The following is a 20,548-nucleotide window of genomic DNA, read 5'->3' as shown; positions in this document are numbered from 1 at the left end:
CTGCATGATCCTTGCAGGGAAGGCTTCCAACTGCTTTCACTGCTTCTGGATGAGCCATATGGAGATGCAGCCAGGGTGGGTGGTCTCACCTGAGAACAAAACACTGACCTGGGGCTCTGACACTTGAAAATAACATTTTGTGTAAGACGAGAAGCCTCCTTGAGCACAGGCTGCGCATTCATGGCCATGCCCCACCCCTGGCAGTGCCCAAGGCCAGGCTGGATGGGGCTTGGGGCAGCCTGGGACAGTGAGAGGTGTCCCTGCCATGGCAGGGGTGGCACTGGATGGGCTTCAAGGTCCCTTCCCACCCAAACCAGTCTGGGATTCTGTGACAGAGGAAAGCACAATGCAGGGCAGCTACAGGAGAGCCTGTGCCAGGAGAGGAAAGGAGGTTAAATGCAGAGAAGGGTTCACAATTCACAGCTTTTACAAGCCCCAGTCCTCACCAAACATGTTTCTGGCCCAGCTCTGGTGATGCCTGGAGTGCCAGGAGAGCTGAGGGAAGGAGGCAGCTCTGGGGGTGTCCTTGGTGCTCTGGTTGATGACAAATCCCCTCAATGCAACAGCACCTACAGCTGGAGCTTCCATAAAGCAAGAATCAGCTTGGCTATGCAGCCATTGGCAATGACAGATGTGACACGAGCTGAGCCAGCACCAGGGGGTGTCTGGACAGGATCCAACTGCCAGGACAGCTCCAGCCCTGGGGACAGAGCACTGGAGATTTTTTCCCAGTGCCTGACAATACCTGGAGTGACTCCTGCTGGGGTGAGCACCTGGAAACCCTGTGTGTTCCTTTGCAAGTCTGAGATAAGCAGAGGCAAGTTGGGTCTCAGTTGTTGACGGCTTTTCTCTTTGTAGGATCTGATGCAAAGAAACAGAGACATTTCCATCCAGCAAAATAACTTTATTTCAACAGGGCAAGTACAGCCAAGTGGTGATTCCAGAGTTGCCCAGCAAGTGTCAGCTCCATGATCCGTCAGTGAATGTCCTGCTGATGACTCGAGGATCCAGGCTCTATGGCCACCCTTCACAATGATTTCTTAGGTTTAGATTTCAAGTGAAATACATTCAGATTTGCTCCTGTCAGAGCATTGCTCACCAGTACATGGTTGGAAGTCACTGAGGAGTTAATTACACAGTTACCTGATTCGTGTGAAAAGAAAGCAAGGCTGCAACCCACAAACCCCTCCCTCTCTCCAGTGCTGCTGCCCGGAGCCCTCCCAGCACCTCGCAGGAGGTCCCCGGTGTTCTTTGGGCCTTGACAGTAAAAACAGCGCCTAAAAACACAGCAGCAAGAATCCAGGCAGCGTTGAACTGCACATTTCCCCTCTGCCAGTCTGTGATCAGTAACTGCCACCCCTGGCACGTGCAGGAAGGAGCAGGGCCCACGGCAGCCCCTCTGCCCAGAGCTCCAAAGGACTCGCTGCGGGTTGTGCTGAGTGCCCGGCCCCGGCTGGAGAAGGATGAACTCTGGCTTCATTCATCTGGGCGTTGTTTTGGTTTGTTGAAGCATTAAATAAATAAATAGGGCTGCTCTGTCAGCAGTTTGGGCTGTGGCTCCCAGCTGGCAGCTCGGCCTCTCCAGCTCTATCCCGGCTCTCCAGTGCTGCTCTGGCCCTCCCCGGCGGGCACATTCCTGCGCTTCCTCAGCTGCATCTCCTCATCCTGCAGGAGAAAAGGAAGCACAAACTGAAACTTCAGCATCCTCTCTGAGCTGGATAAAACCTGTCCTCTTCACTTCCTCTCCCACCACAGCTCGGGTAAGCCCAGCAAAGAGAAGCCCAGGCCTCTCTCAAAACACCGACACCATCGGACACCCTCACGTGGGCCCTTCCCCATCCATCCCGTGCTCCCACTGAGGAGCTGTCCATGACTAACACAACAGGCACCTTCTAAACCCTGCTGCACTCAGAGCAGCAGGGATGTGACCTGCTCAGCTTGGGGGTCACACCACAGCACACCTGGCCTCACAGTTACCTCAGGGTGGGCCTGTTGTCCCACAGAATCAAACCCCTGTGCTTGGAAGGGACCTTTGTTAGATAAATCCAGTCATCTGCTCTAAGCAGGGCTGGCTCAAGTGCTGGAGCTGGTTCTTCAGGGCTTTGCTTTTCAAATATCTACAAGGATGGAGTTTGCAGTTCTCCCCACACAGCCCAGGGTGGGTGTCAGCTGTGTGTACAGGGCAGCACTTCCCACTGGCCCCAGGGAGGGCTTCCTTCAGCACAAATTGTCCCCTCTTAGATTTGTGATGGGCATCTTCTCCATAACCCCCTTCTCCTCCATAACCCCCTTCTCCTACCCACCCCACTGGCAGATTCTCCCTTCAGCTCCTCTCCCCCCTGCTGGAGGAAGCAGCTCCCTCAGCCTCTCCAGCCCTGATCCACCTCATGAGCAAACCCACAGAGCTGCAGGACCAGGATTTAACTGTGGCCAGGTTTTGCCACAAGTGGCAGGGACTGACCTGAGGAGGGTGACCATGTGCTGTTTAGTGTCTGTACTAGCAAAAAGCAGTTCTGCACAGTCCTCCTCAGGCAGCCCCTCCCAGATGCTCCTCTCAGCATCTTTCCCAACACATCCACCTCACACCATTCAGCCAGGACCCAAAATGAGCAGCCTCTGCCTGTTCCAGTGGGGTTCATACCGAGTCAGAGTCTTCCTCAACCTGGTTGCTTATGAAATCAAGGTAATCATCCTTCTGGCTGTCCAGAACTTCTTCTTCATACTCAGTCTGGTAGTCTGACTCATCTGAAGAGAGAAGACACAAAGCACAGGGTTTAACTGGCAAGCAGAGAGGCAGAGGAAGCTGGGAGAGGAATGAGTGCCACTGTCACTGAGCACAGGCAGGAGAGTGCCAGCAGCTCTCTGCAGCTCAGTGAACTGGGACTGCTCACACGCAGATCTCAGCTCCCCAGCACATAAAAACAAACCACATCCTCTCTGTCAGCTGGTAACCAGGACCCCTCCAGAATCCAAGGAACCACAGCACAGCAGCCCTGCCCAACTCTTCAGGTCACTGTGGTGGGTGCCAGCTCCCAGAGGGACACAGTTCTGGGGGGATGCTCCCTGGGGAATTCCCTTCACAGCAAAGCTGCTGTATTTCACCCCTCAGCCCAACCAGACCCGTGAGACACCTTCAGAAGCCCCTGAGCTGCCAAGCCAAACTCCAGGTGGTCACAGGCTCTGGGAACAGGGATCCCAGGCTTAGGGTGAGCTCTGCCTGCTATGGAGCTGATAACTGAATGCCTCACAATCTCTGCTCCACAGGGACAGTGGCATTTACATTCCCTTCCTCCCTGCAGAGGACAATCACTTGCTTTCTCCAGTAATCCAGGGGATTAACATAATTGAGGGAGTCTCAAGAGCTGTGCACAGCAGCAGGATGTGCAAGGAAAACCCCAGCCCCGGCCTGTTCCCATGGAATGAGGACACATCTGTGCAGAGCCAACACCTCTGCCAGCATCTGGAGATCACCTGGAGGATCTGCAAAACAGGCAGCAGGAGCAGGACCTCCCAAGGAAGGAGAAACGGGACAAGGGGGAATGGCCTTAAGGAAGACAGGGATGGATGGGATACTGGGGAGGAATTGTTCCCTGGGAGGTGGGCAGGCCCTGGCACAGGGTGCCCAGAGCAGCTGTGGCTGCCCCTGGATCCCTGGCAGTGCCCAAGGCCAGGCTGGACCGGTCTTGGAGCAGCCTGGGGCAGTGGGAGGTGTCCCTGCCATGGGTGGAAGTGGACGAGCTTTAAGGTTCTTCCCAACTCAAACCCTTTTATGACTCCACCTGCACCAGGGCTGGCTCCCCACAGCAGCTCCAGAAATGTGCTGGGCTGGGGGAGCCATGGATGGTCCCAGCTCCCCCCAGCCCCTGCAGAGCCTGTCCCAGCCACCCGTGACACCAGGGCAGCGAGGCAGAGCCCGTGGCAGGCAGCACCTTCCTCTGCTGGCACCCAGAGCTGCAGGATGCAGCTGAAGGTGTGAAAATGACATTTTATGGTTACCATTAAAATCACCAGCTCTTCTCCCCCTTTCCTGAGTTAATTCCAGTGTGCTCTGAGGCAATACCTGGATGCAGCCCACTGGTGAAGAGAGGGGCTCCTGTTTAAACCAGATCCTTGATTAAGTATTTCTCCTGGGAGCCATCAATAGCATCTGCTCCATGCTGAAGACAACAGCACAGTCTGTTCCACAGCCTTTTCTCCTAGCACATAGCTAAAACAAACTGCTAGAACATTGGAATGAAAGACATTAAGTCTTTTTTATTTTCTTTTATTATTTCCAGTTTTTGTTGGTTTTTTTAACTGATAATTAGAGAATGATTGTTAGTTTTTACTAAAAACGCTAATGATAATCTTTGATAAAATACACCAGAGAAACTGGAAACTCATCTGAACAGCAAGAGACACCACAAACAAGAGTTTGGAGTTTATACCTCCAATAAAACCAGCTGCCATCAAGACCAAATTCCTTGATTTTCCCAGCACTATTCAGCATTTAACATGTCCTACAGACACAGAACCAAGAGCCACCCTTCCCATACCACTCACAGCACAGCTCTGGGTACTGGAGGGGGAAAAGGAGAGCAGGACATGGCTCTGCTATCCCAAAACATCACCTCCCATCAAGGCTGAGGCTCACAGTGACTGCTCTGGCCACTACAAAACCTCCCAGAAGCACCAAGCAGGACCAAGGCCTTGCTGCTGTGCTCAACTCAGCACCACCCAAAGAGCTCAGCCTGGAATCCAGCCAGCCAGGAGGAGATTCCACCCTGGGAAGGTCCCCAGGCATGCCCTGAGCAGGGTGAGCACATTTCCCCATCCAGAGATCTGCCTCCTGCTCCTGCAGCTGGGGTGTTTCTTTGCTTCGTGGCTGACTCCTGCAGGGAACCCCCCAGCTGGGGACAGCTGGGGTGTGACAGTCAGGACCTGGAAGCTCAGCACAGCCTCAGCTCCATTAGTGCTGCTCCAGAAAAGTTCTTTTTAAGCAGCCAAGATGCAGAAGTGGCTGCTGCCTTCTAATTGTGTCCCTTGAGAGGTGCTGGGATGTCTCCTGCTCCAGCCTGGGCAAACCCAGGCATTTGACACCACCATGAACATTTCTCCTCCACAAATCCCTTTATCCAAATGACCATTGCTACAAGTGCTTCATCTCCTGGGCTCAGCAATCCCTCACGGGGGGAGCTTGAGCAGGGATGTGACAGAGCCACCCCTGAGAGTGGCACCTGTGCTCCCCTGGCCACGGCCACAGCTCTGTGGGTCCAACCACAGCTGGACAGAGGAAAGTGGGGATGGAGAATGGGAACAGAGCCACCAACACTGCTGTGAAATGAGACACCTGTGCCCCAGCACTCTGGCACTCAGGTCCCTCTGCTCAGCCCTGCCTGAGGCACAGGCTCCCTTTTTAAAAACTTTTAAAAGGTTTTGGTCACTGCTCTCAGTGTGCTCAAGAAAGGAGAAGGAATTCCCCTGCCCCTTCCCCACAAAGCCCATCCAGGCTTCTCACCCTCTGTGCTGACCCTTCCCCATCCATCAGAACTCGAGCCTTTCCCTTTGCTTTCTTGAGAAGAAAATTACTGCCAGAATTTCCTCAGCCAGCCCCAGACCTGCAGTGTGCTGTCAGTCTCTGTGCCTTTCTCAGCCTCTGTGATCCAAGATCTCCCTCAAGAAGGGATTTCCAGGGAGAAAAAAAGGTGACAGTGCAGGGTCACAGCCAGGCCACCAAGCAGCTCCCTGTGGCCTCCTCTACCCAGGTCACACACCTCAGAGCCCCCTCACCCCCACAGCAGAGCAATGCCAGAGCTCACCAGCCCCGAGGAGCCACCTGACAGCCACGAGGCCACTGCAGGGAGGTGTCACCCTCCCCCTGAGCTCACCTCACCACAGACCTTCCCCCACAGCTCTTTAACGAGTGTCTCATGCACAGAGGACACCAAGGAATGTCGCTGCTGTCACTGCCACCCAGACATGGCCAGGGTCCCTTCAGCCACACACAGCCACCCACGGCAGAACACAAAGGATCCTGCCCAGCATGGTGCCACTCTACTGCCACCCCCTCCCCAGACCCTACAGCCAAGGGATGTCAGCACGTGAGGAGCACGTGGCCCCATCCCACCCCATCCCATCCCACCCCACCCCATCCCATCCCACCCCACCCCACCCCACCCCCAGCAGCCCCTGCACTGCCCCTCCTCAGCCCAGGGGGTGCCAGCTCCATTTCCCACACTCCATCCACGGCCTCGCCCAGCAGAAAGCAGGAGCCTAACAGGGAATCATCAGGAGCTCCAGAAAGGAGGAGGATCTGTCCCAGTGCTCTGGTTAAATCTCAGCAAGTCTCAGTGCCTGAGCCTTAAATAACCACATACCATGAACTCTTCACTCTTATTCACAATGGCTGCTTCAACCACATTTGATTAATATTTTCTTCATAAGGCATATGATTGTAATTAGCATTTCAAATTACCACAGGGACATCTCTGCAAACAGTCACAGATGGGAGCACTGCTAACTTTAGCTTTCCCTCCGCAGGAACAAGAATCAGGAGGAGGGGAAGAGACTGTTTAGAAAGAGCTCCAGCCCTGGTGACACACTCAGGGGTTTTGGGCCTGCAAGGATCCTTTTGGATCTGAGAGTTCCATAAACAGGGAGCTGCTCTGCAGGGCTGGGCCAGCACAGGGCACAGAGCCCCTCTGTGTCACCATGCAGGAGCTGCTACCTGCTCCTCATCAGTTCAGTGCTGCTCCCACAACACGAGCACACAAAAAGCACTGGAGCCAGTGAGTCACTCCTGATCCTACTCACGACAGCAGGGAAAACATCCTTGGGGCAGGGCTTTAACTGAGCCTCCCCCAGCCCAACATGGGAAAACATCCTTGGGGCAGGGCTTTAACTCAGTCTTCCCCAGCCCAACATGGGAAAACATCCTTGGGGCAGGGCTTTAACTCAGCCTCCTCCCTGCCCAACAGGGCTGAGGATGGAGCCAGCACAAGGGCATGAGACAGCCCGAGGGGATGGAAGCTGAGCTGCCACTTGTGTTGTTATTTCCCTCAGCTGAGACTCCAGCAGGGATTATTCCCCCCTGGGAGCTGCCCAGTAAGAGGCTGGCAGCAGGTGCTGAGGACATCCCGACTGATCCCGCTGTCCCAGAGGAAGTGGCAGGAAGAGAACACAGAGGGTCAGGGCTCTGAGGGGAGCAGGGAGGGGCTGGCAGTGCCCAGCAGGCCCCTCGCTGAGCACAGGGAGGGCTGGCAGGCAGGCAGGAGCTGTCCCTTGTCCCCCCTCACCGTCGGCCAGCGGAGCCTTGACGGGCTCGATGCGGGACACGATCTCGGCCAGGTCTGTGAAGGACGTGGTGGGACAGGTCACGTTCTGCAATAGAGAAGTTGAAGGTTTGTCAGCAAATGTACACAGAAAATCAAAAAATGTCGAGACTGTACAAAAATGATATAGAACAGACAAAGCTCCAGACGCACAAATTCTCCACAGCTGCCCCCTCAAAAGCCATTACTCATCAGTGAGAAATCCTCCAAACAGCTCTCCTGAGGCAGGTCTGGTGGCAGAGATGGGATTCCCAACAGTGGCACATGCTTTTAATGGCTCTTGCTCCACCCACACAACAAGAAGCCTTATTAAAAAGACCCCAGAGACAAGCAGAGGAGGAGCTGGGCCCTGGCATGGACAGAGCTCGCTCCATGTGTTTTTTTCCATCAGTGTCCCTTTGTGAGAGGGACTGGCTGGGCCAGATGCAGCCCCTAGGGGGCTTCTGCTTTTGGGAGAAGGTGACCAAGTGGGACACACAGATGGCTCATCCCCCAGCTGGAGTGATGCCACAGAGGCTGCAGGGACAGGTGGGCACTGGGGTGACCAGGACCCCCTAGGGACCCCTAAAAGCCCCAGAGCTGGAGATGGTTCAGTGAGCCAGAGCCTGCAGAGACATCTCCCACTGCAATTCCTCTCTCCAGTAAACCCTTGCTATTTTCACTCTGTCTCACCCAAGCAGTGGGCTGAGTGTTCTCTATTTTGAGAAGTTCTTGCTCCAGTCTCTCCTCTAAGAAAACTCAACTTTGGCATATAAGAACCATCTCAGGCTCCCTGCAGCATCGCCCCCCTCTCTAGGGCTGGGCACAAGGAACCAGGAGGACACCCGAACACCTCTCATCCTTTTTTAAACCCAGTGAGTTTAATGGACACAGCAACAACCCCAACCCAGAGGAAGGGGACGGGGGAGAGCTGGCAGAGGGAACTGGGCTGCCAGGAATTGCTGTGACACTTGTGTTCCCAAACACCCAGACCTGCCCATGTGCTCCCAGCCAGGGCAGCTCCCTAACACGGGGTTTTATGAACAATCCTCTGCTCCTCTGGCAAGAACACCAACCCTGTGAATCACACAACCCCTGTGGGGTCACAGCAGCAGCTCAGTGCTGCTGCAGCAAAGTGCTCTCAGTTGACCTTTCATCTGTAGCTGATTTTGATGTAATTTAGAACAGCCACAGCACAGAGCAGATCCAGGACAAGCAATGGGGGCAGAGAAAGCCTGGAGGAAATGAAAAGATACCTGTAGAAATGGAACAGCAGCAGCTCAGGACACACACCTTAAAACATAAAGAAGCTGGGAAGCTCATTGTGACTGTTAAGGAACTGCTGGAAAGGATGAGTCAGCCCAGGCTCACTTTGAACATCCAACCTGAACGTTCCCAGTGCAGCATCTGCAGAAAGCTCCTTCCCAGGACAGGCAAGAAAAGCTCCTTGGCAGCTCCAGCCTGTGCCACACACCTCAGTGAGGGACATGTGCACCCTCTGGCCACCACAGGGACACAGAGGCTGTCTCTGCACCCCAGACTGCAGGAGGACGAGGTGGCTGTACAGAGCCCTCGGGCAGAGATGCCAGCTGTCCCTGGGAGCAGGGACAGGCTTCGGATGCCATCAAACTCTAGGGCTCTGCATGAACAGCTGAACAAAATCCTGCAGGGACTGCACCTAAGTGTGCCCCAGCAAAACCATCAGCAGCTCCTGTGGTGAGGATGGATGGGAATGAAGTATAACTGCACCCCCAGAAGCATCTGTCCCCCAGCTGTCCCCAGGTCAGCCTGTTTGAGGGCACCTGGGGAGGCAGCTGCACCCAAAGCCTCAGCACCAGGACTGGAAAACCACTCGTGAGAAACCAGGTGTCTTCCCACGCTCCCTAGGTGCTTTACAAGCAGGAGTTTAGGTTTAAGTGTTTCCTCTCATGACTTTTAAGGACAAAATCACCCTCCCATCAGATAACACAAAGCAAAGAAGTGTCTCAGATCCACCTGAAACCTACTCTCAGACTTCTCTGGTATTTTTTTTTTCCAAGGAGGAAAGTTTTCTCTTTGGCACAATCTTTATGAAATAAATTAGAGAAGAAAGACAGTTACTATTGTAGTCCACTGGATTATATTTAGCTTTGACTATGAATAACAGCTCAGTAGACAGAACTTCCCCAAGTAGACCCAATTAATGGTGCTGCAGTATTCCATACTGGGGAGGAGTAAGGGCTGCTCAAAGTAAAGTTTATGTAAGGTTCCTGTTGTTTGTGTCTTCAGTACTTGCATTTTGGAGACAAGATAAACAGGGACTAAATGATCAAAGCAAAGGAGAAGCATCTAAATGATTAAGTATCTGGATTTTTAAATAAAATTGCAATGCTCACGACATGGAAATGGGATGATAAGAAAAGGCACTCAGCTCTCAGATGTTGAACACTCCAGAAATAGATGAAGAACTAAAACACATAAAGCATCAAAACCTTTGCTAATGAAAGGCAAGTTAAAAATATCAGCTGCTCTGCCTGGAAGATAATACTAAAGGACTTAAGTGATTCTAATGGACTAAGAAAAGCAAGAAAAATACCCCAGTGGGAGCTGCAACAGTTGTAACTTCACAGAAATAAATCTCCTGCAACAGAAGTCAGATGCAAAAATCTTGGGTTTCAGAGGGCTCTGGAGTTTTAGGAGGAAGAGCAGATGATCCTACAGTCCTTGGGAGCACCAGGGATGCACAGAGCCCGTGGTTCCTGCTCCATAACCTGGCAGGGCTGGTGAGTCACTCTCCCAACCCTGTTATTTCCATGCTGTGGCACCTCAGCAATCAGCACTTGGTGCCTCATTATCAAGTGAGTGCAGGGCCAGGCTGTGTCTGCAATGAGCAGGTGACAGATTTGCTCTCCAGGGCACTGAAGTGCCACAGAAGCCAGGGTAGGTGTGATAAATGTCCATCATGCTGCTGTGATAGCATGATTTAAGTGAAATATTCCCCTCCATTACTGAATCCTGTCAAAAGGGCAGTTTAAAAAGCAGTCTTCTTTAAAAGAAGTGTCTGTCACAGCACTGAAAACGTTTGAGGCTTTTTACTGGCTGGTGCTAAAAGCAAGGCTGAAGTAGGACACAGCCAACTCTGAGACACACAATTCTCCCTGCCTTGACCTCTCCTTATGACTTTTTACACAAAACCTAAACCCCAGCCCCTCATGTCTGATCAAGAGGTGCCAGAGGTGGACTGAGGACCCATCTTGTGCAGTCACACTGAAGCACCTCCCCATCCAGGTGTGCTCCCAGGGAGGAACCCCAGGCTGAGGAGTCTGGGGGCTCCTCAGGCTCATGGACCTCCAGTGGTTTCCTCCAGGGCTCAGTCCCTGTGTGCTCCTTCCAGAGCCACTTTGCCCTGCCAGGCAGCGTGGGCAGATCCATCCAATGCTGGGAAGTCCCCCTGGAGCTGAGGGTGACATTCACCTCCTCCCAGCAGAGCCATTTCCACCCCTCAGTGACTCACAGCCACTGAGGACACCTGGATGTGGAAACATCCACCCCTCATCCCTGGCCCAGTGTCCATCCTGCCATCCATCCTCTCCCTGTCTCTGAGCTAAAGTGCTCTGCCACCCACCCCTGGAGAGCTGCAAATCCTCAGTGTCATCTCTCACCTCACTTGACTTCCCTCTGTGAGGCTCATGACAGCTATGATTCATTCTGGCCATCCCTTAAAAAAATTACTGCTCATTTCCCTCTCTAAAAGATGATGAAAAAGAATTACTGGGTAAAACATGAAGCCTTTGTAGCACTTGGGTTTCAAATCAGAGGGATTCAAAGGAGAGGAAGGACAGTGAGCTCTTATATTATCATATATTATCCAAATCCCTCAAAAAGGTGATAACTGCTTCTTAAAACCAACTGGAACTTCTCTGCCAGGAAATCCAGAGCCCTGATCTGTGAACCAACCTCAGGGCAGTCACTGTCCCCTGCCCCAGCCCAGAGCAGCTCCAGGAGCACAGAGCATTTCCCTGAGCACTTACATCAGTTTTGGATTTGCAGGTCTCTTGCCTGTCCTTCAGCATCTTGTCAAGGACTCCGCTCCTGCACCACACATTAAACACAGTTTTCCCATGCTGGTATCCCACTTCCTGGGAAAAAAAAATCAGGAGAAAAAAAAGTAATTAATAACTGCCATTAGCATGGAAACAACTGGAAAAATCAGACCCATCCCTCCAAGTATTACTCTTTTTCTCAGAACACAGTAGAAATTATGTTGAAAAACCAAATGGGAAGGACAGAGGAACAGGGAGTCCTGGATCCCATCTCCAGCCCTGGTTCTGGCAGCAGCACTAAACCTCTGGTGTTGTCTCTCCTCTCATTTTTGGATGAGGGTTCAGAGCCTTCCTTGGGGCTGGAATTAACTTCTCTTCATCTATCCCAGCCCAGGGTGGGGGTGATTAAGGGGAGAAAAAGGAGCTGACAGCTCTGCTGCTGGCAGGGTCAGGCTGACCCAAAATAGCCAGGAGAAGCTGAGCTTCAGGAACTGACCCACAGTCACCCCTGCTCTGGGCTCAACATGAGGGCTTTGACATGAAGATATTTCAGCTCCTTGGAAAATGCTGATGCCCATTTCTATTTCCTGTAAAATCCAGGCATACAGCTGAAATGAACCCCCCCAGTACTTCCCAGCCCCTAAGGATAAAGGAATGCCTGGACTGTCCTTCCCTTTGGACAGCAGAGTTTAAAGTTCTCTTGTGGACAGAAGTTACTGAGCTGTGCTGCAGGGAATGAGGATCCAGGAGGTGCTGCCCCTCCATCCATCCCTGCAGTGTCTGGTGCCAAGAACCTGCTCACAGACAGTGACCCTTGTGAGGAATTCCCCTTCTCTCAGGTTTTATTGCACTGACAAAGTTTGCCTGGTGTTTTTACATCTCTTTAACTGCAGCACATTAGAACGGAGCAGGGACGTGACAGCTCACGATCTGCTCCCATGATGAACTACCACACCCGTCTGTCAGGGTTTTCACATCAGCCAGGGCTCTCCAGCTGGCAAAGAACAAAGAATTATTTATCAGCAAAGTCCTAGATCCACAAGCAGACAGCAGTGTTTGCCCAGGAGCCAAGAGACACCAAATATCCCAGAGAAAATATTTACACTGGGGAAATCAGCTGGTGGTTTGGAGGAGCTGCTGTGTGTCCTAAGGAGTCTCTCAGATGAGAATCTGCAGGGCTAAGCTGGGCTCCTGGGGTTGGTCCGTGTTTGCTAAGCCAGGACCAGAGAGATCAGTCTGCAGGCTAAGGGGCATCACAGCTTCTCACTGAAATGTAATGGAGATTGACTTCAAGGAGGAGTGGTGGTTTTCCAGCCTGGGAGAGGAGTAAAGCTCTGCAGGAATATCTAGGCATGGAAGATGCCTGCAGGGCTAAAACAGGCAAAGAATGGAAGGAGGCAGCAAAATAATTTTCTTGACAGGAGACACTGAACCAGAATGGTTTTTGCTGTCCTGCCTGAGCAGGGACATTTTTGCTGTGAACACTGGATTATGTCACCAGGACAATTCCCTGCACACCTGGAGCCAGCTCTGCCCATGCTGGGCTCTGACACAAACAAACACAACCCAGTGCCAGTGATGTGTGACCTGGCAGCACCACTTCTCCAACACCCTGACACTGGTGCCACTTCCTGACCCTCTAAGGGGTGCAGAGGAATTGTGGATGATGTTTTATTCACAGAAGTGTTCAAACATTCACAGAACCAGGTATTTTCACATTTCCCTCCATTTCCAGGATTCAAGGCCTCCCTGACAGATTTCTGCAAACCTTTCATGCTACAACAAACTCCAGGAGGAGGAGAAAGTGAGGACAAACCCCAGCCCACAGCAATGCCAAATCCCAAAACTGCCCAGAGCAGCTCTCACTGAGCAGCTGCGCCCGAACTGCCATGAAACAGAGCGAGGCAACCCATCCCTTCCTAGGTCATTAGAGAATCAAGATAACTAACTCAATTCCTGCTGCTAATCCAATCTCCTGGCTGGGCTATCATTCCATAGCATTATTGAGTGTCAATTATTCACTCTGCCAACGCACTCCTCTCACTCTGCACCGGCTGCAGCACTAATTAGCAGCAGCAGAGCTGTGAGGAGCAGGGCCGTGAGAAGAGGGCTGTGAGGAGCAGGGCAGTGAGGAGCAGGGCCGTGAGGAGCAGGACGTGAGGAGCAGGACCGTGAGGAGCAGAGCTGTGAGGAGCAGGCCGTGAGGAGCAGGGCCATGAGAAGAGGGCCGTGAGGAGCTGAGCCGTGAGGAGCAGGGCAGTGAGGAGCAGGGCCGTGAGGAGCAGGACGTGAGGAGCAGGACCGTGAGGAGCTGAGCTGTGAGGAGCAGAGCAGTGAGGAGCAGGGCCGTGAGGAGCAGGACGGGAGGAGCAGGGCCGTGAGGAGCTGAGCCATGAGGAGAGGGCCGTGAGGAGAGGGCCGTGAGGAGCAGGGCTGTGAGAAGCAGGGCCGTGAGGAGCAGGGCCGTGAGGAGCAGGGCTGGGGCCCTGGGCTGCCCAGGGGCACTCACACAGATCTCGTCGAATTTGCCGAAGTCCAGGGTGCCATAGCGGTCGATGGGGGGCCGGATGTACTCGCAGTAGTCGCTGTTCTTCACCATCTCCAGCTGCCGCACGCAGCACACATAGGCCAGCCGAGTCTGGATCTCAGCCATGTTCAGCACCTGCCCGGCACAAATGCACAAATTCAGCTCCTCCCAGTGCATTTCAGAACGTGCTCGGTGTGCTCACCATGGGGGAGAAGTGAGCGGGTGTCTTAGGTTGGAAATGGGGGTGTCTATTCCATTGCCATCTGTCAGTTCCCACATCTTTGCCTGAGAGCCTCCTAGTTTCAAAATTATAATAATTCAGTAGGAGGGGGTTTTTTAATTTCTCCTGCCTTCCTCAGCAGACACCTGTCTTTTCAAACCAAGACAGCTGGCACCTGGTGATGCCCTGACCCTGCAGCACCTCCAGCTGGGTCCCAGTGTGGGCAGGCTGGGAGGAGTGTCCATGATCAGCACCAGGAAGGGAACTGCCTTCCAACAAGCGTGAACCCAGACTTCATTCCAGGATCTAGTGAAATATATGCAGAGCTGAGAGATCTCTGCTGAGGTGAGTGGCACAGTGATCAGCCAAGGCAGAAATCAGTGATGCCCCATTCCTGCCAATGTTCGAGGCCAGGCTGGACAGGGCTTGGAGCCTTGAGGGGGAACTGAATGAGCTTTGATGTCCATTCCAACCCAAGCCAGTCTGTAATTCCATGGTTCTCTGATCTGTCCAGTGCCCGGGCAGAGATTTTGCAGAATGGCTGAGGTGGACAGGGACCCCTTGAGATCATCCACTCCATCCCTCCTGCCCAGGCAGGGTCAGCTGGGGCAGCTTGTCCAAGACCATGTCCAGCTGAGTTTAGACCATCTCCAAAGATGGAAACTCCGCCAGCCCTCTGTTTGGCCAGTGTTTCACCACTACCAATAAAAAAAATGTTTTGTGGTGTTCAGAAGGAATTCCATGTTTCCATGGGTGCCTACTGCCATTCAGGCAGTTGGAATATTTCAGTGGGTACTACTGAGACCAATTCCAACTGGGGAATGCAATTGAGAGGAAAGAATTAAAATCAATATTCACTTGGGGGACAGCAGCAGAGCCAGGGAATTTAGGAAATGCAGAATAAGGAACAGAGTTGGCCTGAGCACATGTAACAAAAGGAAAATATTAACAATAAAATCATGCTCTGCAGACCCATGTTTATCAGTCGTATTTAATTACTGCCAAGTGCTAAAATCTCCCTAAATCAGCTGTTCAGAGACATACAGGACAGAAAGTGAGCTGGACAGATTTACTACTTTTATGGGTAAAATTAATAAATTCTGACTTTATCAGAATATATGTAGCTCCAAGAAAAGGTTTCTTTGCTTTAAGAATTCTGCCAGTCCCTTCCCACATCACTGCCTTCCCTGTGGTGTCAAGGCACTGTCCAGTTCTTTGAACAAGAATTCAAATTTCAGCAGAAAAGGAGACTCAGGGGTGCCCTCATCACTCTGCACAGCTCCTGAAAGGTGCCTGTGCTCAGCTGGGGCTGGGCTCTTTCTCCAGGCAGCACTGACAGAACCAGAGCACACAGCCTCAAGCTGGGCCAAGGGAAATACATGTTGGATGTTAGCAAAAAGTTTTTTTACAGAAAGAGTGATAAATTTCTGGAATGGCCTGCCCAGGGAGGTGGTGGAGTCCCCATCCCTGGGTGTGTTTAACAATGCCTGGATGTGGCACTGGGTGCCAGGGTTCAGTTGAGGGGCTGGGGCTGGGTTGGATTCAATGATCTTGAAGGTCTCTTCCAGCCCAGGGATTCTGTGAAATCCAGCAAAACAACAAATCTGGCACAGACTTGCTCCTTGAGTAACAGAGGGAATCTTCCCACTTCTCCCACTCCTCCGGGAAACCATTCCAGCCTAGCTCCCAGTACCTTGACTTTCTCAGCCAGGGGGTTCCACCTCTTCCAGAGCAGCCACCAGCCGGACAGGCAGTCGCCGTAGTTGGTCAGGTCGGTCTCGTCGCGGCTGCCCACGTCGATGGCGATCACCACCTTGGCCCCCATGGACCTGGCCACGTCAGCTGGGGACAGGAGGTGTCAGAGCCCCTCTGCCCTCCCTGCTGCTGCCCCCAGGTGCAGACACAGGTCTGCATGGTTCAGGTGTGTGACCTGAGGTCGCACCCACCGCGAGCGAGCAGCAAGACAGAAGTGACCATTGGTGCCCATCCCTGCAGGGATCCAAAAGGTGGATGCGGCACCTGGGGACATGGGTTAGTGCTGGGGAATGGCTGGCCTAGCCTTAGAGGGATCTTCAGCCTAAACAACTCCATGATTCCACATGAACCTGCAGCAGCTCAGACCAGACCATTCCCACTCAGGGAGGTTCTGTGTGGAGGGAGGGATCCCAAATCCTGCACCAACCAAGCCCTGAGTGACCCCAGGGTGAGTCCCCACTGCTGCACTGCCGGGGGACATCACTGACAGGGATGTTTTACCCCAGATCAGTGGGATGACCTGACCCTCCCTGAGGTCACCAGAAGCCCTGTGAGGCAGCAGGAGACAGGGGACACAGCACCAGGGCAGTGACACCACGTTGGTATAATAGGATAGAGCACATCAAGCTCACATTAATTCCAAAAAAAGACCTGGGGGACCTGCAGAGAGAACAAGTGGCAGTGCCTTAGAGAGAGCAGTGCCAATGCTGCAGGGAGAAGGTGACAATGGGAGGAGCAGGACAGGGACCTGCCAGTGAGGAGAGGCTGGATGGCAGCCTGAGAACAGCTCTGGGATCCAAGAGAAGGATTCACATCTCAAAGTGGGAAGAGAAATGAGGCAACACTTCCCACTTCAAGGTCAGTAAAAGGACGAGCTGCAGTCTTTGGATACAGATGAGGATTTAGGGAAGCACCAAGGGAGGGAAGAGAAGGACATGAACCTCACAGAATGGATTTATATTTCTTTCACACCCCCAGAGTCCAAGATAGTTGCAGTTTCCAGAATAGTTTTGCGTAGGAAAACCACAGCTTTGAAGAGCCAATTTAGAGGCTTAATTTAGACACTTCTTTAGATCAGATCTGTTCTGTAACTTGGATTTATATTCCTGGGCTCGTTCGGTCTATTGTCTCCCAGCCAGTGTCACCTGTGCCTGTTCTTTGCCCTCTGCAGCTGTGGAGATGCAAGAGGTGCTTTGGTTTGCAGATCACCATTCTTGCTTACAAGCACAAAGAATGGAGATGCTGATTTGGGGGACCTGTTTTGTGCCATTTCAGTTTCTGGGTTTTAGGTAAATACGGCCCTGATGCGAAAATAAAGTCAGGGTGTGACAGGAAGATGTAAATGACTCGAGTTGCTCAGGTGGGAGTCTCTGTCTGGGGTTCCTCCCTCTTCACCTGAGTCACAAACTGCAGTGATCCTGCAGACCTCTGCTGCCTTGGCCACCCCTGAGCCACCCACCCTTGTGACTGCAGTGAAACCTGACACAAAACACATCCCAAACACAGCCAGTTCACACCCCTGGACCCTGCTGGGGGCTTCAGATCTCATCCCACACCCCACATCCCTCCTTCCATGGCCCCATGATTCTCCCACTGTCACATGCTCCAGGTGACACCAGCCTGAGCAGCAAATGCTGTTGCTCTCTCAGAATTATTTCTTAATTAACTGATTGAAGAGAAACTCCAAGGTAGATGGTATGTCTATGGCTTGATTTCTCCTCTCTGCCTTCAGCAAGCACTAAATTCAGACTTAGCTGGGAGTTGTACATTCAGAATTTGGCTATCAGGAAATATTTCATAAAAAACAGTATTAATAAAGCCAAGATAAAGGAACACCCAGGAAACTGAGAGCAAGGACTCCAGCTAACCAGCATGAGGTTTAAGGTGTCCATGAAATTTCTCTTTGTTTTGGGGAAAAAACAACAGCCCCAAGGCTTGCAGGCTGTTTGATGGGCCGGTCTGGGAGTTTCTCCCCCCGTGAGCTGTGCTCCTACCTGGCAGGTTGTTGATGTAGCCCCCATCCATGAGGAGATGGCCATCCTTGGGGTCACAGAGGGGTGGCATGTACCCTGAGAGGGACATGCTGGCCCGGACGTACCTCCACAGGGAGCCTGCAGGGAGGGCAGCAGCATTAATCAGCCAGCATTAATTACTGCCACGCAGGGGGGAGGCTGCTGCACTCATTAAGATAATCAAGAGATAGAGGCTTTCCTCAGAACACTGTGAGGAAGTTATTAAAACAGTTTATTTTCTATAACATATTGCTGGCCAGGATAAAAGAAAGACTGTGCAGACATCAGGCAAAGCCAGAACCCAGGGTTTAAGCCCATTCCTCACATTTACTGCTTCCTGTGGGATCTCAGCATATTCCTACTGCAGGGAGCACCAGGCTTCGTGGAGCTGGGGCTGAGGGGGAAGGAGAAGGTTTCTGCTGAGGACAGAGGGATTGACAGAGCAAGTGCAGCTGCAGTCACTGTGTTCTACAGAGATCCACAAACCCCCGGCTTTTAGCAGGACCTGAACCTGAAAAATACAAGCTGTAGAACCCCCAAAAATTCTGTTTTCCCTCCTCTGCAACAAGCAAACGTTTTGTCTTGTGAAATCACTACAAATGCCTGCTGGGGATCATTATCTTCTCTTGTGCCATTTCTGTTGGTGCTGTAAGGAACAGTAATAATCCTTTAAGCTGTTAGAAACAAAGTTTAGTCAAGTAGAAATTGACTGGCCGTGTTTCCTGTAAAACATTCTGCTTTAAGGCTTTTATACACTGATTTTTCTCTTAACATTTGCATCAACCAAATTGGGAAGACACTGCGTTTCCACAGGCCAAGAGGCTTGTCTGGGAAGTGGATCTTTAAAATACCAGGATAAGTGAGCCTTGCAGTGTTAAATCACTGCTCAGTAATTAACTGCCTGGTGCTTCCAACAGCAACTCTTCCCAGCAAATTCTCTGGGAATTGATTTTCTTTTGGTGTTTTCTTTTTAAAACAGATAACAGCTCTGTTTCTAATTACAACCCCAGCACTCCTGCTGTTAGCACAGGTTAATGCTGGCACATTTGGGGATTATTATTAATAGTTTTAGTGGAACTTCCACCCAAGGAAACTGCTGACGTGTGTTACACCTCACAGACCAAACCAAGATGGGAAATGGCAGCAGCTGGGAACTTAATTTATCTCCATTCAGTGGAGACAAGTGTAACCATTCTCCAGCTGATTCCTATCCTTCCATTAAACTTCCATGGGGACAAGCAGCTGGCTGGAGCGAGTTTCCTGACCTCAACTGGCTTAACCTGCTGTGGAATGGGAATACACAACCTCTGAGAAGAGTTAATCCTTTTTCTGCTTGTTTTAGCTGCCCTGATCAAAGCCCAGAGTCCTTCAGCAGCTCCATAACCCCCCTGGCACGGCAGGAATGGGCAGTGTGACCTGTGCCAGCCCCAGGGACAAACATCAGATGTGGCAACAAAGGTTGCAGCTCCCCCCAGGAATATCTGGGGCACCTGGAGGCCTCCCCTGCAGGCTGAGTCACTGCCCTGTTACCCCAGACTGACAAAAGGCAAAGGCAGGGACACATCCCAGGCACCTCAGATCCTCCTCCCCTCTTCACTCAGTGAGAAACAGAAAGGACTGACCCCAAATAAGAGCCCAACTCAGCCCCTGCTTCAGGCAGAGCCTGTTCTGGGTGAAGAGAGCTTCATTTAGGGGAATTTGAATTGTCAAAGGCTTTGGTTATTTTAAGTCTGATTTATGGCTAAAATACCTGCATTTCACTTTAAGGATGCTTTAAGTGTACAGAAAGGTGCCAATGGAGCCATTTTCTCCTCAAACAGTGAATGCAGCATCTCATTTAATTCCCTCCCAGCAGCCCTGTCCCTTGTCACCTGTGTACAACCACAGCTTGGTACTCAGCAAGTAACACAGAAGGGAGAAACAAAAGGAAAGACAAATTTCAAAGACAATCTCCAGGAAGAAGGGGTGACCCTGAAGGCTCCCATGGTGGTTTAAGGCCCGGAGAGGCCATGCCCACACTCACCATCCCTGTGCACCCTCATGGCTGAGGCAGTGATGTCAGTGGTGATGGTGAAGTAAGGAATCCACAGATCCTGCAACAGAGAAGTCCCAAATTTACTAAATTTGTGACCCTGCATTGACCACAGCCTGTGCCTGACACACAGCAGAGCAACCACCTCTGGATCTTACCAGACAGAGCTACAGACACACACCTGCATGAAGAGAGAAAAACCTCTCAGTCCTGTGTTTAAATTCATAAATTTGTCTCTCATGCAAACAATTAATTCAGAACCAAGGCAGACAAAAATCCTCCTGTCCTTTCTGCAGTAGCAAGAGCCCCTTGTTTCAGCAGAGTGTGCAGAGGCAGCACAGAGAGCTCCTCACACAAACCAGAGCCACCTTCTGCAGGGTGTTTTTGTTTTAATTTCAGGTGAAGGGTGGGGGTCTGATGGTCACTCCCATCCCAAGGGATCCCGAGGCTGTTTAGTGCTGGAGGACATGAAGAACATGATCCATGGCCTCTTCACTGAGCAATGGCCAATTTGTACCTCCTGGTGATGGAGCCAGGGTCATCACTTCAGCAGGAAATGCAGATCCAGCATTTTCTGGAATCAAAGAGGACAACACCAAACTCTGGAGCCCTAGCTACAGGAACAAAGGACCCTGCAAGGTACATCTCAAGAAGGCTCTAGAGGTGGCCTGAGATCCTGCAGAGTGACACA

General features: G+C 51.9%; 1 protein-coding gene across 2 annotated transcripts in view; it reads right to left on the bottom strand.

Annotated features, from left to right (window-relative positions):
- Window positions 1-889: 889 nt before the first annotated feature.
- The window catches only part of PNPLA7 (patatin like phospholipase domain containing 7), a 124,289-nt gene continuing 104,630 nt past the window's right edge, over window positions 890-20,548 (bottom strand). For both annotated transcript variants that reach the window (XM_041406452.1, XM_041406453.1), the window contains exons 29-36: window positions 19,849-19,918; window positions 17,808-17,924; window positions 15,752-15,900; window positions 13,821-13,973; window positions 11,300-11,407; window positions 7,275-7,359; window positions 2,642-2,745; window positions 890-1,665 (exon numbers count right to left, since the gene is read on the bottom strand). In XM_041406452.1, coding sequence (XP_041262386.1) covers window positions 1,588-1,665; window positions 2,642-2,745; window positions 7,275-7,359; window positions 11,300-11,407; window positions 13,821-13,973; window positions 15,752-15,900; window positions 17,808-17,924; window positions 19,849-19,918 — 864 coding nt within the window. In that variant the 3' untranslated portion in view covers window positions 890-1,587. The remainder of the gene's footprint in view (window positions 1,666-2,641; window positions 2,746-7,274; window positions 7,360-11,299; window positions 11,408-13,820; window positions 13,974-15,751; window positions 15,901-17,807; window positions 17,925-19,848; window positions 19,919-20,548) is intronic.

This window comes from Onychostruthus taczanowskii, unplaced genomic scaffold (assembly GCF_017590055.1).
Source record: "Onychostruthus taczanowskii isolate IOZ18803 unplaced genomic scaffold, ASM1759005v1 scaffold25, whole genome shotgun sequence".
NCBI classification, from domain to species: Eukaryota; Metazoa; Chordata; class Aves; order Passeriformes; family Passeridae; genus Onychostruthus; species Onychostruthus taczanowskii.
Note: the sequence above shows the minus strand (reverse complement) of the source record. Positions and strands in the feature narration are given on the sequence as shown.